This window comes from Alosa alosa, chromosome 2 (assembly GCF_017589495.1).
Source record: "Alosa alosa isolate M-15738 ecotype Scorff River chromosome 2, AALO_Geno_1.1, whole genome shotgun sequence".
Classification (NCBI taxonomy): domain Eukaryota; kingdom Metazoa; phylum Chordata; class Actinopteri; order Clupeiformes; family Clupeidae; genus Alosa; species Alosa alosa.
In genome coordinates, this window is record NC_063190.1 from 24,693,804 (window position 1) to 24,711,303 (window position 17,500).

The window sequence follows — 17,500 nt, forward strand, 5'->3', positions numbered from 1 at the left end:
ACACACACACACACACACACACACACACACGCTGCGATCCTCACACGGGCCGTCTCATCCCTGCTTTGTGCCGTCAGCCCCATGTCAACAACACTAGCATTGGCAGGCCGGCTCGTCTGAATTTCATGCATTTTCAGTGTGACAGGGTGCTGACGTGTCCATCCGCAGCGCTCTGAAGAGCATTCAATCAACAGCAGAGCCACAAATAATCAACCCAACGCTCACTTTTCAGAGCCACACAAATAATCAACCCAACGCTCACTTTTCAGAACCACGCAAATAATCAACCCAACGCTCACTTTTCAGAACCACATAAATAATCAACCCAAAGCTCACTTTTCAGAACCACGCAAATAATCAACCCAACGCTCACTTTTCAGAACCACGCAAATAATCAACCCAACGCTCACTTTTCAGAACCACGCAAATAATCAACCTAATGCCTCACTCTTCCGCTTCTTCATTTCAGTGCACTTTGCCCCATCCTAACTTGCAAGGACAACATGTTTGTCTGTTTCTGTGTATGTGTGTGTGTGTATGAATATGAGAGAGAGAGAGAGAGAGAATGTGTGTGTGTGTGAGAGAGTGAAAGCGATAGTGCACTCTTGTGTATTTTCTATGAAATATCAGCTCCTATCAATGCAGCATTCTAACAAGTGGCCCATTAAAGGAATCAGAGGAACACCATCCATGTCCTTCACAATCTCAACCTCTCTCTCTCTCTCTGTCACACACACATAGGATTAAGCAAACAGCCGTTTCTGCTGCATGCACTCTCAGTCCTGTTTTAAAAGCCATCAGCCCCCTAACCCCCAATCAGGACTCTAATCTATATATCACTGGCTGATAAGAACAAGAGAGTATAATGTAGATATGATGTGTCTGCCTCAAATGAGTGTGTGTGTGTGTGAGTGTGAGTGTGTGTGTGTGTGTGTGTGTGTGTGTGTGTGTGAGTGTGTGTGCGTGTGGTGTTGGCATGGCCTGCGTAAGTGTGGGTGCATACTGCCATAATTTATCACAGACTAGCTACATGGACAGGGTGCTGTTCCCATTCATCATCTGATTGGTCGATAATTTGCATATTAATCAGCGAATGACACACAATCACCCCCATCCCCCCAAGCCCCACCTCACTCACCTGAACACCCAACCACACACACATGCATGTGTGTGTAATGCCAAAAGGAACATCCAGAGCTCAGTAATTATAACACACAACATCTCTGTACTGTGCTGTAATTGATTACAACAGCTACAGAGACCCCGGAGACCAAGCCACCCTCCGGAGAAAGAGCCCCCCCTCTTTACCCAGTACCCTCAAAGCCTTCCCTACGCTAACCCCCACCCCTAAGCTCAAGAGAATGCTCCTTCATAATATCTGACAGCCTGCGCGCGCGCACACACACACACACACACACACACCTCACTCACTCACTCACACACACACTAACACACACACAAGCACACACTAACACACAACCCGCTTCTACAAAATCAGGTCAGTGAAACCACAACCAATGTGAAAGCTGATGCATCTTGTCAGTGAGTGCTTTTTTCAACCACAGACGTCCATGCGGCAGAAAAAATAAACAGTACAATAAATAAATAAATAAAATAAAAAAACATTGCCTGATGACAGGAGGGGGAAAACACTCTTTGATGCAAATGTGACTACACATACACATGCACACACGTACGCACATTCACTCACACAGAGCTTGCAATCAATACACATATTAAACAGAGTGGACACCAAATGCACATAGAAGCCCCCCTTTTGCAAGCTGTGTGTGTGTGTGTGTGTGTGTGTGTGTGTGTGTGTGATCGTCCTTCCCCCCCCGCATCACCTCTTCGCTGCCTAGGCCTTCTGTCTTAATTAGCATCCCGAATTAGCAACTCACTCAGTCACCCTACATAACCCAGCTCCCAGCAATGCGGACATCAGGACGGGCGTGTGTATGTGTGTGTGTGTGTGTGTGTTTGTGTGTGGTGTCCTCTATCATAGAGAGAGATGACTGAACAACAGTTCACAGTGCTACCTAACAAAGCCTGAATTTCTAGTTGCTGGTAAAGAGTGGATTGACTTTGGAGTGATATTCAGTGTGCGTATGAGTGCGTAGGGTTATGCATACATTTTGCCCACAGTGTCTGTGTGTGTGGAACTGACTTCAAGTTTTATTCACCCTTCTGGGTATGTGTTCCATATTCATGAAGTCTAATTCATGCTATTTATACACATACATACTATATACATTCCTGTTCCTTGCTCCTTGCATGTATTCATGAGGTTGTATGAGTATGTATTCTATGCCCTCCCTGTGTGAGTGAGAACGTATGTGCATCTCTGTGTGGGTATATAAGTGTGTGTGTGTGTGTGTGTGTGTGTGTGTGTGTGTGTGTGTGTGTGTGTGTGTGTGCAAGCATGTTTATATGATCATCTCGGAGTGTGTAAAAGTTGTGCATATTCTACATGTGCAGCATGCATGAGTGCAGAGAGGTGTGAAGTTGTTTGTGTGCGTCTACAAGTGAGAGCATGTATATGTGGGAGGAAGATTAGTGTGTGCGTGTGTGTGTGTGTGTGTGTGTGTGTGTGTGTGTGTGTGTGTATGTGGGCGTGCATGTGTCTTACCGTGTGTGGGCGGCTGTAGCGGCAGCAGACCCTGGCCCAGCTCTGTGTTGAGCCACAGCTGCATGCGGATGAACGGCTCTCGGCCCTTCTGAGTGAGCTTACTCCACGGCTTCGGCCGAGACAGCATGTCACTCACACTCCCCTGAGACAGGCCAAGCACCTGCACACACACACACACAAACACAGATGTATCTCCAGCTTTATTTATATCCACAATTATTCAGTGATAGAAGTTATGTGCCAAAGTTACAGTTCAGTTTTATAGTTGCTGTGGCCAGTTCTTATGGTCAACATTACGACTAGTTTCCCCTAATAAGTCCTTCCTTGAATATCCCATTAACTAGATGTACCGCATAGCGGTACAAAATATGACCGCCGCTCAGTCCTGTACTAGTGTTAATTTTATCACCTATTTTTAATTTAGTCTTAGTCTTAGTCTTGTGACGAAATGTCCTTTTTAGTCTTTGTCATATTTAGTCATTCAAATATAATTTTTGTTAGTCAAGTTTTAGTTCTAATAAAAAGTCTCTGGCTATTTTAGTCTAGTTTTAGTCAAAAGAAAACTAAAGGTATCTTAGTCTTAGTCAGTTTTAGTCAACACATTTTAGTCTTTTTTTTTTAACAAATTATTTCTGATTACCATTTGAGTCAAATAGTGTTTCACACATCTCAATTGTCCAACAACATTGTGTGTCCACAGGGCTACTCGTCTGTTATAATTACTCATTGTGATTTTTTTGTCAGTCAGTATGTTTACATGCACAGGTAAGTCGAGCTACAGTTATAGCTCGGCTGGGATTTGACCATAGACAGTAAAGATTTGACTGGACCACTGTCATATTCGTGACCAGTGTTTCTCAAAGTGTGGTCCGGGATCATTGGTGGTCTGCAAGCTATCCCAAGTGGTCCTTGAGCAGGCGGGTAAAATATAATATAGATGAGTTGTTTGCAATATAACTTGTATGTAAATCCAAACAGTTCTGCAACACTGTCTATGTAAGATATGCCAATTTAAATCATACAGTATGAATCCTCTGACACAATAAGCAAAGTGCAAAGACAATAAGCAAGGTGGTTCAGTGAATAGGCCTATTGTGTAGACTAATTATAGGCCACTGTTGAAGTATAGTATAGTATAGTTTTTTTTAGCTAGGGTTATTTAAGTGGTCCTGAAACTGAAAGAGTTTGAGAAACACTGTTGTAGGCCAAACTATTAATGTTTTACTCTGCCTCGCTAAATGGCGATATGCGCCCAAACACAACACATTCCCCAAACAGACTCTCCATCTTAGCCATAGCTAACATGCTAGCTTAACTTTCCATATTAGCTTACTTGCTAGCAAACTTTGCATCATCAGTCTAACTAGATGAATAGTTGACATTACATGCTGAACATTTTCGTATGGACATTCTGGGGGATGTTAATTTGTATGAGAGAAGCTTCAACTTCTGGGTATGTAGCATTGTGGCATAAAGCTTAGGTAGTTAGCTTGCTAACTCTGGCAGAAATCTCCAGTGTTCTTGTTCCATGTAGTTTTAGGTTATTTGCAGCCACAGGGTTGCAGCAGCAGCAACGACTAGCCTCCAGGAAAGCTGTTCGCGATAAACTCATTCGAATATTTTGAAAACATAACAGCTAGATATTCTGTCTTCATTTTGTAGACGAACATGAAGGGAGATTTTATCTTAGTTTTATTTCATTCAAAACATTTTAGTCTTGTCTTTTTTTACAACAATAATGCATCTTAAGATAGTCTTAGTCAGTGTTTCAGGACATTACTGCCGCCTCACATCGCCTCGCCTTAGTCATGAAAAAAAAAAAAAGGTAGTTGACGAACATATTTCCTCGCCTCGCCTGACCGAAATTAACACTGTCCTGTACATCCGTTCATGAAAATAAATCACACTTCAATTTGTCTCCATATTTTACTCCATCCCCACTCTTGAAACTTTTTGTGTATGCTTGTTTGGCATGCCTGAGTGTGTGTGCTGGCTGCACAGAAAGTACCCTACTGGTGCTGAAAAGGTGAATAGATTGTAGAATAGCCAAAGAAGATGTAGAATTGTTATAAAACCTTTTAAAATCTCTAAACAATCACAAGTAGGGCAGTTCATCACAGTTCATCCATTGCAACTGGATTGATGAAAGGTCACTTACACCTGTAGGCTACATTGTATTTGGGAAAAGCAAAAGGTATCAGCATAATGTTATTTATTTATATGTATTTATAAACAAAAACATCTCTGTCAGTTCCATGCCGTTTTCAACAGCTATCAAAACAAAGGTCATTTTGGATGGATGGATTTTTTTGTGAATGTTTCTTCTTCTACATAAGATTTTAGTCATCTTTAGTTCATGTAATACTTTATTGTCAATGCACAAATTAAGTAACAGTAGTCTGAAACGTTATTGTTAATGCACAAATTAAGTAACAGTAGCCTAGTCTGAAACGAAATGCTGTTTTACATCTAACCAGTGGTGCAAATAACTGACATGTCCAAATGGGCCTTGATGAAATGCGTCGCTAGACTGTTCATACACATTTTAACGGGCCAAAGTTGAAAAAGCTTTTGTCCGCTATTGTTAGTGCAAATATAGGCTGATTCATGTTCCCTTGCATTGTTTAACTGAGGTCCATGGCTAGTCTGGCTTTCATCAGACCAAGCTCAATCTTTTAAGAAATCAAAAAATAAATAGCGGGCAGATCAGGCTGGGTTCACCCAGCCTAGTCCATAGGCACCCAATATTGTTTAATTTTCCGATTGAGATAAACACGCTCTGGCTATTCTAAATGCAAAAATGCATCAGGGAGTTATGACAAAACGGTAACTAACAAACTAGATCCTAATAGAAAGTTGTTAGCTTCCCTAAGCTACAGGTAGGATTATAAAGGTAGGCCTATTGACAAACATAAATTGTCAATAGGCTATGCTGGCGACACAAATAAAATCTCCTTTGAAAACCAATGGCTTACTTTTTACAGTATCAAGCGGACTTAAACTGTCATATCGTGGCGAAAAGTTGTAATAACATTCACGCAGCTCCATGAGTCAAGGAAAGCGAATGAAGTAGCCACTTCTAAATGGGACCCACTACACAGTAGCTTAAGGTGTTTTGCTAAAGCAGCCATAATGAAATGAAGGTGTCATTGTTTGGATACTTCACACACACACGTGCTTTTTAATTTCACAGACTACAACTACCAAGCTGTAATCAAAGCACATCGATTCCCCTCCTCACACCCTGCACGCCACTTAAAACAAAATAAACAGGCGCCTCAGTCTCACGATGTATAGGCAAAACTGTATCAGACCGGTTAACGCGTTGGTAAATCTTCCATTGCACAGAATGATTTTGTAGCACGTGCAATAAATGACAGTCGAAAAGATACAAACAGTGCTGCTATCAATTTGCTTTATATAACCGCATTTATAGTTTTCTACAAATGCAATCAATCAAATGCCTCCATCACTCAACCAACGCTTAACGGTAACATTACCTAGGTCCTTATTGATATTACAAGATTAACGTATCTGCAGTAAAAACCAAGCAGGTCCGAAAACATCCTTAGATTTATTTCGCTTCAAGAAGAAATGGGAATTACACTTCATGTGAACATCGTCCCATCCTTATTAGATGTTAAGCTGCGGTAAATTACAGTCCTTGTATGAAGCGTCCATTGTTTTTTTTCCAACCCACTTTTAACTTCCAACAAAATTACGTCTCACTGCAACGATGCGCCATCTAGTGGACAAACGACTACTTCTCGCCAATACTGAAAATGCAGCCATGATGATGATGATGAATATTATTTTGGCTTTCTTTTTAATCCTACTGATTTTCATTTTTTTTTACCGGGGCAAATCAGAAATGAGTGATTATGAGCCAGGTTGATGTGGGCCCTTGAGACCAACATACCATAAAAGATTCACAGAGAACTGTGTCTGCCCTACCCTCCTTTGGGGGGTCCAGTCCAGCGGGGGCTGCAGATGAAAACGAAAATGACGGTTCCATGCTATCCATGTGGGGTACATGCTCACCAAGTTTTGTGTACCCCGGTCTTTCAGTGTCCCGGGAATCCTTGTTGGTGTAATGTCACTAAATGTACACATAAATTATTTTATTGTAAGGCCCCCCATGAACGAAAGTACACAAAACTTGGCATGCATTCAGAGGGTGTCATAATGATCCTACTCTTTTAATTTCGTGCAGTTTTGACCTTGTCAGCCAGAGATATTGAGATGAAAACACCTAATTTTTTGCTTTTAATTTTTTAACTAGGTGGCGCTATACATGAAATAAGTGGTAATGGGATGGGTTGACATGCCCCCAAGACCAACATACAAAAAAAAAAGGTGGACCTCCTAGGCCCTACGGTTCTCGAGATATTCACAGAAAACTGTCTCCGCCACCTACAGGCCAGTTGGTGTATAGTAACATAAATTAATTTATTGTGTGGCCCCCATGAACGGAATTCCACAAAACTTGGCGTGCATACATAGGGTGTCATAATGATCCTACACTTCCAATTTTGTGCAGTTTTGACTATGTTAGGTCACAGATACCTTCAATTACACCACCTCATTTTTTTACTTTTTGTGTTTAACTAGGTGGCTATACATGAAATGAGTGGTTATGGAATGGGTTGACATGGCCCCTTGAGATCAACATACAAAAAAAATGGTCCTCCTAAACCCTAATGGGTTTTCGAGATATTCACAGAAAACTGTGTCGCCCTACCCTCCTTTCGGGGTCCAATTCAGCGGAGGGGCTACAGATCAAAACGAAAAACGATGGTTCCATGCTATCCATGTGGGGTTACATGTCCACCAAGTTTCGTGTACCCCGGTCTTTCAGTGTCCCGGGAATCATTGACGGAAATTTGGGCATGCGAAAAAGAAAAAAAAAAAAAAATCTGACTAAACCTATATGACCGCCGCCACAGCGGGCGGTCATAATAATGGTGATCCCCAGTGCATTTATCTAACACATTGGTTTCATAGGAAGAACGAAGTTCAAACATGCTTGGCTGGACAGATGCATGTTTACATAATCTGACAGAAGACAGTATAGTCAGTATTTAGATGATGTAGTCATGTTCTGCACGTTTTAGGATTACGTTGCTCGAGAGGCCTTCAAAAGCACCCACCTTCTCGCCGAACATGCGCTGGCAGATGCCGTTCTTGGCCAGGCGCTCCTTGACCTGCTGCGTGAGCTCCACGGTGTCCACGTCCTGGTGCAGGTAGAGCTCGTACTGCTCCGGGGTGAGTGGCGGCACGGGCGCCTTGGCCGGCTTGTTCAGCGCCAGCAGGGGCGAGGAGGAGGATGAGGGCAGCGGGCTGTTCTGGGGGGAGGTCTGCGGGTACGGCGAGTCGGCGCCGCCGCTGCCGCTACCACCTCCGCCGCCACCGGCCCAGTCCTTCCAGGGGTCCAGAGAGGAGGGGGGCAGTGCCACAGCGGGCAGGCGAGGGGGCTTCTGCTAGAAGAGAGAGAAGGAGCAGGCAGGGAGGGAGATAAATAGAGAATATTACACCGCTCTATGTCATATAGACCCTTTCAACAATAAAAACAAAAACAATGCTTGAATGTTCTATTTGATTCCCAATCTACTTCCTCTACATTAAGATAACATATGGAATGTTAAAACGGAAGCCTTGTGGGGCCACCTATGATGCTGATAATGAAACTCTCTTGAAAGGGTCTATACTATGTATGCGTGCATGCATGCATGTCAGGTATTTTGTTCTACTGCAAGTCTATATTATTCCTTTGGCAATTCCGTGCAAAACGTGAGGAGAAGGAAAAAGTAGGATTCTTTTAAGTCACTATTCCCTATGCGGTGATTAGTGACTTGAATACTAGACTAATACTATACAGACTTAACTATAAAATTGTTAAGCATAACATTTAGACAATGATTCCTGGCTCCACAGTGCTGTGGCTTTAAAACACTGCAGAGAAACAGTGCTGTGTCTACGGTTACCTCCTTCACCTCGTCTTGGTTGAATGCGTCGTCCGTCATCAGCAGAGCCCCGCCCCAGCGGCGATCTGATTGGATGTTGCCCCAGTCCCTCCAGGAGGACAAGGAGGAGGAGGCTCCTCCCAGGGTCGTGTCCGAGATGGGGGTGTCCTCTCCTTCTTTCTTCACCACCGGCGGACCAGGGGGGTCCGGCAGAGGCGCCGGGGAGGGAGGAGGCTTCTTCAGCGAGAGGGCCATGGGCGAGTAGGACAGGGGGGACGAGAGCAGCTTGGGCCCCAGCAGGGAGAGCTCCGTCTGGGGGAGCGAAGCCTTCAGGGAGGCCGCCTGGCTCTCCATCACACAGCGCATGGCTTCGGCTGGGCCGCAGGAGGTGGCGGGCAGAGATGACTCTACTGTGGGAGAGAGAGAGGATCAAACAGAGCTCACACATACGTACACACACATACGCACACACACGCGCGCGCGCACACACACACACACACACACACAACACCCCAAGGCAAATACAACAAAACTCAACTGTCAGGGTCTTTATGAAGATTTCAGTGTACATTAAAGAACACATTGTGGCAAACATACTCATGTTGCAGACAGTGCTAAACAAAGTGCCTTGCAGTACATGCAAGACACACACAGTTTGTCATTATTTTTGCTCTCAGGAAATCATACTCATGCCCTGGTATTATAAGTACCTCTACAAGATTCTAACACTTTGTGTGCGTTTGGAAGGTATCTGTTCTCATGTGAAATCCTCCTTTTCCCAGCTGATTATTAAACCTCTCTCCCTTGCTTATACTCCCTACTACCCAAGCATGTCCTTCACTGCTTGCCCTCAGCCATTTTGTTTCTGTGAGTGTTGGGAGTGAACAGCTTGTTTCTCTGGGTGGGTACAGTTGGTGATGGATCTAAGAGTAAAAGTTCCTCACCCAGGCTGAGAATGTGGGCATATTTTTGGGAGAAGCTTCCAAAGCCCCGAGGGTAAGCGGGAGGTGGCTCGCTCTCTCCCACGCCATCTGCAGCGGTTGGGGCAGAGCAGTAGAGTAGAGGTGGGGTTAGGTGGGGTAGCACCATCAGGAGGATGGGTAAGGAAAGGGTTGGGGGTGGGGGGGGGGGGGGTTAAAGTCATAGGGATGCAGTTATACAGGCGGGTAAGTGTTATGTATGTGTGACGTCATTTAGAAACATACAGTCATCGGACAAACAAACATCACACTCAAATCAAATAACCAAATACAATCCTATGACAACATTTCTGTGTTCTGCATGTCATTTGACTAACCAGACAACTGTGTTCCTGAGAGAACCTCGACCCAAAAAACAACTAAACACAAAAGAGTAAAGCTAAAGTCCTGCAAATATTACTGAGTTACCCTTTAACCAACGAGTGACCTTAAACTCCTTACCCAACCCCATAGTACTGCATCACATCTCCATGTCTTGACCAGCCCCCTCTCATGGAAGAGTAGGTGGCTAGTGTTGTGGAAAGGGCCTTCCTCCTCGACTCATTGCACAGACAGTGTCCCTGTGTGTGTGTGTGTGTGTGTGTGTGTGTGTGTGTGTGTGTGTGTGTGTCCACAGGCCATTACCTGCTCTCTGCACCTGCAGCTCCCTCTTGGCCTGCTCCAGGATGGAGCGGATGGCCTCGTCCGAGCCGCCCTCCGGGGTGCGGATCCGTGTGGTGATGTTCCCTGAGGAGAGAGGGAGAGAGAGCAGGCGAGTGAGCGGGCGGGCAGGCAAGGGAGAAGAGGAAGGAGGGAGAGAAGGAGGAGGGGGGGGGATAAAGACAGGAAAAAAGTGGACAAAAAAGAAAGAAAAGAAAAAAAATCAGAGAGAAATTGTAAAAGAAAGAAGAAGTACAGAAACAGAGTAAAGCCCAAAGAAAAACAATATAGAATAAAAACATGAAATCAACAAAGGAAAGAGAAAGCGCAACCAAGATGAAGAGAACCATGAGATGAGCAAATAAAGAAAAAAAGAAAGAAAGAAAGAAAGAAAGAAAGAAAAAAGAAAGAAAAAAGAAAGAAAGAAAGAAAGAAAGAGATGAGTGCCAGAGGAGATGAAGGGGCCGTTCCTGTTCGGGCTGACTTAGTGTTTGTGCTCCGTATTCCAGGTCCCTAGAGCACCGACAGCAGTAGCTGACTAATGGGGATGACAGGAGCTTCAGAAGGTTCCAGAAATCCCCCCACGCCCCAACAGGTTGGGAGCCCACTGCTCCCTACAGCACCTTCAGCACTGAGCCGCACTCCTACGCACAGCAGAGACCAGCACACCGCCCGATACACACCCACACACACACACACACACACAGTGATGCCATGCCAAAGTCGCACAACTCATGCCCTCAGTGAAACTCAGAGTTCTGCATCCCCACTATACATATGGAACACACTACACACGCACATACATACATACACACACGCGCGGGCATAGCCACACACACACGCGCGTACACACACAACACACATGCCTTTTGCTGTTACCCAGTCCCTGCACAGCCTTTCTTCTGTCACCAGCGAGAGGAAATGAGAGGATTTGGGGGAAATGCCCTAGAGCCACAGATATCTCATTTTGCAGCGTGTTTGGGCGGAAGGCTCTTAGCCCGCCTGACCCCGGAGCGCTCGGCCCTGATGCCCTGTGCTGTGTGCGCGTCCTCAGAGACATTCTCTGCACTACGGCTTCAGCAAAAAAGTTTCTTTTTTTTATATATAACTCCAAATATAATCTTTAAATAGTATACGCAGTTTGTGCTTTGGTTCTGGGGCTTCATACTACACGCTCACATGCTCCAACCACCTCACACTGACCTCGCCAAAAGCTTTAGCCCCCTACACCTGTCCTATTTGTTTGTTTTGTTTTTAGATGTGCCCCCATTATCCTTGATCACTAAGGTGAACCAGGGCAAAACAATATGACTTCACTAGAGGAGACAGACCAAACCCCCAACCACCCACCCACCCTCCTGTCCACCCACCCTCCTGTCCACCCACAGAGTCTGTGCGGACCGACCCAGACCGGGCTGGCTGCAGAGGGAGACGTTTGGGCGGCGTGGGCTTTTGCAGCGGGGAAGGTCAGGCTCACTGGGGTGTGAGGACAACAGCTGGGCCATTCCCCCACCGCCCCCACTCCAACCCCCTACTGACCTGGAAGTAATCCCCAGAGCCCAGGGGAAATACGACCACCAGCAACACCAGTGGGTGGCACGCAGAGGACTGACACCAACACACACACACACACACACACACCACATTATATACACATTCAAGGCCACAAAGTACACAGATAGACCTATATAAAATACTTACCGGCTGTCGACCCTGACCTTGCCCCTTGCGTTTTTATCCCCCCCCATACAGACACCAGGCCAGAAGAAAACGACAGAACGGCTAACACAACATGGACACTAGCCAGCGGAGCATTACTCCACCTGTTTGTGAAAAACGCGCTCTCAAAAAAAAACAAAAAAAAAAACAAAACAAAAAAAAAACAACGCAGAGCACACACCTGGCCTCGAGGAGCCTTCGGAGCCGGTTCTTCGCTTCGGAACCTCCTGAAACACCCTGTTCAGGTTCTGGCCTGGGTTCTCTGTTGGAAAACAAGTGGCAACAGATAAACAGAGGTCAGACAGAAGCCCCCCTACGCTCAGTCAAAAGCATGAGGCAATGGAGTGCTGTGCCTGGATTTTAGCATCGACTGACAACCATCACCACTAGGGCCAACTTTGTAACATGGTGCTAGCTACCCAAGGTCATAGGCTTCGGCACCGAGAACAAAAACTGTCATCCCGAAATTCAAGGGTTTATCTTCCAGTGTAAAAACACGACACCCAAAATGTTCAGGTACTGCCAAAAGGTACTGCCTTTGCCGTTTTGTGCTACCATACATCATCTGAAATCAATGTTCTACCTCCAAAACCATTAACACTTTAACACAGTCTTTGTCACCTGACGACTTCTTTCCACAGTGTTTCCATATTAAGCGTGTTTTTTAGATTTGATTTGGTCGAAGCTTAATGAAAGGCAAAGAGTAATTCACTTAGTTATGGACTTTGAAGGACTTTTAAGAGAACACTGCTCCTAAAAGACACGTATTCCCAAATGTGACTGGCCTCAAATTGAATTGCACTTCTCAAAGCGGACAACTGGCATTTTGGGTCAAAGCTGACGCTTTTTGCAAAACGAGTCACATCTCTCTCTCTCTTTCTATTACACTCAAGCCAGACCAGAACAATGTATAAAGATTAATGCTGCACCCCCCTTCTTAAAGAAAAAAAAGAAAAAGATAGTATTGCAAAACTGGGGTATGGCAAATAAATAAATAGGCATCTCAGTGTTCTTATTAGATACTGGTTAATAATGTAATTAACCATGAACAGAGAGAGCCACCCTTGCATGTCAGGTCCACCTGAGCTCACACGCTCCACTCCTCCCTCCCCAAGATGCTCCGTAATGACTGACTGCGCTCATTACTTGGACTCCTCATCCTCCGCTGTGCTGCCTCTGTGTGTTGAGGCGCGAGCATGTGTTTCTTTATGCCTGAACATGGCCATTTCTCACGAGGGGAACCACAGGCAGACAGGTCCAGGGCAGCGTGCCAGGCCAGCGCCAGCTCCCTTGAAGCCGTTCCAGACCAACGGCCCGACGGGCAGAGAGAGAGAGAGAGAGAGCGTTCGGCCCCCGTGCTGCACAGTGCCGCACCGCGCCGCGCCAACGTTGCACCGTGCCAGGCGGCAGCTCCACTCGCTCTGGGCTTGGCGCGGTTGGCAGATCCCCTCGCCGCCACGGGGGTAACGTTCACGCTAACAACAACAAACGAGACGAGACAAAAAAAAAGAACCAGGAGAAGGAAAATAAAAAAGACAGACAGACAGACAGACAGACAGGCCTCTTGTGCATCAGAGTTATGGCGTCCGTCAGAGAGAAATCCGTCTGTGTTTCTGACGGAAGACTCAGACACATGACTGGCTCTTTGTTGATGTTTCTGCACCCCCCCATCTTCTTCTCTTACCACATCTGTTCACACACACACACGCAAAGGTGACACACCTCACACTTGATCACCTTCTCTTCCGCTGCTTGCCTGCTATCGTCAAGCCCTGACCTGCCTGCCTTCCTGCCTGTCTCGGCAATGATGACGAGCAGACCCAAACCACCCCCCCCACACACACACACACACACATATATACACATACAGAGAGAGAGACATACACACATCTCTCTCAGTGTTGTCTTGTTTTGTAATTCTCACCGCACCGACACACTGGCGTCGTACGCTGCATATCCATGCTAGGAGCCCCCTTTCCCGGGGCCCGTTCAAACCGCCCGCCCGCCGGTCGCTCCCACGAGTGCTTCCTCCGCCGGCATCCTAGGCGCGGGGCCCAGGGGAGCGGCCCACTCGAGCAACCTCATTATCTTCCCTGAATAATTCATGAGCCGCGCGCTTTCATTAGCCTGGAGAAGCAACTGGAGGGTACTCGCACTACTCACTTGAGGGAATGATTAATCAATAAAAGCGCTCTTTGAAATGCCGCGCCTTGACCGCATCTGCCCGCTCCTGTGGGGAGGAATCTACAGCGTGTCTGACAACATACCTTTGTTTGATCTCCCAACAGAACAATTTCAACGCTTCAGAATTATTCTTTTTTTTCTTGTTTGTGTTTTTTTTTATGCAGTTCTTTTGTTTAGCTCTTAATGGTATGTGAACATGGGAATTCCCTTAGACTTCGGAGTTCAGAGAAGTTAGTGCTTATTACTCTCTAATATAACTATGAAATCGCAGAATCGCAATCGTACAAACTTTTCCTTTGCATCTTCTGCGTCAACCTCTGACAGGGGAGCTGAGACGGTGTCCCAGGGGGCAAGGTGCGACCTGGTGCTGTCCCTGGCAGAGCCGAACGCAACTAAAAGCTTTTCGCTCGCAAACCAGGCAGCTTCTCCCGGGCTCTTCTCTGTGGTTCCTTTAAACTGCGAGACCTTTTGATGTGTTAACATCGTCGGTGACGACGTCCCTAAGGGTGAGCAAGACTTCATTAAATCCCCCCTTTAAAACAACACAAGTCTGTCATGTTGGGCGTCAATCACTTCTCCACTTGTCTCCTGTCCCTCCTAGTATCATGGTGCTTGGCATGAGGAATCTCTTACTGTACCAAAACACACTCAAAAGTCAACACTCAACTCTGATAGGCGATGCACACACCAAAAACATCTTGTAAAATGTAATACCATCCTTGGTGAGCCAAAGCAAACATTTCCTCCTATTCATCAGTGGCTAAGCTCTGATCAGTGCATGTTTAATGAGGTGCTTTCCCTCACTCTCTTAACTGGCGGAGGACACAGACGAGGAGAGCTGTACCAACATGACAACCGCGCCGACAGACCAAGATGAATGTGCGCCATCCTGGCTGGAGGAATCTTAATTACTAATAATTAATGAGGACACCGGGGTCAATTCCATTCAAAGAGGCAATTAAATGGAGGACATGCCCGCAAATGATGACATGGCTCTCACAAAGTCAATCAGACCTGCCGAGGAAGGTTAAGCAGAAAGGTGGGGCCTCCAGTCAGATGACTGAAAAGGGGTGAGCTTTCGGGGGCCCTTAGTTAAAACACTACGTGATCCGTTCAGACACACTAATGCACTTGTCATTTCTGGACACGACAGTGCAGTGTTCGAGAGGAGACGTTGAGTGATGGGAATATTGGCTTGGTATTCCACAGTGTTAGTGGAAGAGGAGAAGGAGAAGAAGGAGGAGGAGGAGGAGGAGGGAGAGGAGTTAGTGAGAGCAGAGGAGATGAAGATGACCCCGGCTCACCTCTCTGGCGGCCCTGGATGCTGCGCAGTGCCAGGATGTTCTGCTCGTCGGACAGGAACTGACGCATCTTGTAGAAGGGCTCCTTGCCGCGCACGGTCAGCTTGCTCCAGGGCTTGGGCCGCGCCAGGATCTCGCTGACCGACCCCTGCGACAGGCCCAGCACGTAGTGGCCAAAGACACGCTGGCCGATGTTGTGCTTGATGAGCTGCTCCTTGACCTGCCGCGCGATCTCCGCCGTGTCCATGTCCTCACCCTCCGAGGCGCTGCCCGCGCCCTCCGAGCGGCTGGGCGACGGCGCCGAGCCGTTGGCCGCGTCCGGGCTGGCGGCGGCCGGCTGGCTGGGCAGCGGGCTGGCCGAGAGGGCGTGCGCCGCCCCGTGGTGGTGGGCGGCGCCGTGCGGCCCCGGGAAGAGCAGAGACGAGTCCTGCAGCGCCTTGCTGTAGAAGCTGTGCATGAGCTGGCGCTGGAGCAGCGAGCTGAGGGCCACCTTGCCGGCCAGCGGGGCCAGCGGGCCGGCGCCCAGGCCCGCCATGCCCGGCGGGAGGAGGTCGGCGGGGGAGAAGGGGTGCGTGCCGTTGGCGCTGATGCTGACCGAGGAGGCCGACTCGGCCGACGACGACACGGAGATGGAGCCGGCGCCCCGATGCAGCATCAGGAGCTGGGAGGACGATGGAGGCGGAGAGCTGCGCAGGGGGGAGGGGCTCGGGATGGACGTGGCAGGAAGTCGCTGGTGAGCGTCTCCTGATGACGAGTCTTTATCACCACGCAGCGAAGAGCCTGCAAACATACACACACACACAGGATCAAAACAATATCCCCAAACAAATTGGATTCAGGTCTTCATGTCTAATGCTGCCATATTGTGTAACAAGCTTGAAATGCACCACATCTATCATTGAAAAGGGCAACGAATATCTATTCAGCTATACATTCCGTTTCAAAGACATAGACACTGAAAAGCGGCAGAGAGAGAGTCAATGCAGACCGTACAAAGTCATTGCAAATGCACACAATGTGGAAATGGTTTTCTTGGATGTGCATAGCAGTTAAAGGTTCATGGGTTTGGGATTAGCAGATTTTAGTGGAACATTCTGGAATGCAGACAAACAACATAAAGAGATTAACACATCAACCACGGCGAAAAAGGTTAGGAGAGACAATGCACAGAGTAAGAGGGCAAAAAGAAAAGTGTGTTTGAACACGCTGCCATGAATGAAAAAAGCCCAAGTCGCATTTAAAAACACAAATGAAATGCCTGTTTTCCTGCGGATTCCAGAGGCACTTTATGGTGACATTTACAGCACACCCGAAGCATGCAAAGCACAGACACACACACACACAAATAAATTCCGAATGGAAAGGCCAATGGTGTGGCTGAGAGAGGCTTAGTTAGCATATAGCCTTAAATTGCCAACACCATCCTCCTGCCCTCATGAAGCATTCTGTACCAGCACCCTCCACACACTTTCACACACCACCTACACCCTAATATAATGGGCCTACTGACACATGCAGAATATTTGTAAGTCCACGTGGCAACTCACTTGAATTTCAACCTGATACAAATACATTACCACTATTCACTCACATCTCACATACAAATCTCTAGCAAACTCTATACATTTTGCCTTCTAGTTTCAGAATAAGACCATCACAACACAAAGCCACAAAAATGTAAGTGTCACGGACGGTCCTGTTGTGGTACGCTAGGTCAAACAATAAACTACACACACGCACGCACACAAACACACACACACACACACACATCACAAACTGACTGAGGCAGCAAGGCTAATGAATCAGGCTGACTAATCACTGTGTAATGACAGCTTATGTGCAGAAGAGCTAATTGGCACTGTGGGAACGGCATCACATCACACAAGGCTGACACTGAGAGACTGAGACAGAGATGCTGCTGTTGGATGTGGAAGTGTACAGACGGAGGGAGAAAGGACCCACCGCTCAGGCCGCTGTTGGCTGACCGCTGGGAGTGGTGGTCCGACTGCCCGCCCCCGCACTTCTCCAGGAGAAGCATCTCCAAGGGCTTATAGCCATCCTGAGGGAGGGAGAGAGCAGACAGAA

General features: G+C 46.9%; 1 protein-coding gene across 1 annotated transcript in view; it reads right to left on the reverse strand.

The window, feature by feature from the left end:
• The window catches only part of cux1a (cut-like homeobox 1a), a 109,143-nt gene that overhangs the window by 13,623 nt on the left and 78,020 nt on the right, over positions 1 to 17,500 (reverse strand). Inside the window, exons 13-20 of the mRNA XM_048230296.1 lie at positions 17,378 to 17,474; positions 15,419 to 16,195; positions 12,112 to 12,192; positions 10,197 to 10,298; positions 9,537 to 9,623; positions 8,614 to 9,002; positions 7,780 to 8,109; positions 2,630 to 2,789 (exon numbers count right to left, since the gene is read on the reverse strand). Of these exons, the coding sequence (XP_048086253.1) occupies positions 2,630 to 2,789; positions 7,780 to 8,109; positions 8,614 to 9,002; positions 9,537 to 9,623; positions 10,197 to 10,298; positions 12,112 to 12,192; positions 15,419 to 16,195; positions 17,378 to 17,474 (2,023 nt within the window). The remainder of the gene's footprint in view (positions 1 to 2,629; positions 2,790 to 7,779; positions 8,110 to 8,613; positions 9,003 to 9,536; positions 9,624 to 10,196; positions 10,299 to 12,111; positions 12,193 to 15,418; positions 16,196 to 17,377; positions 17,475 to 17,500) is intronic.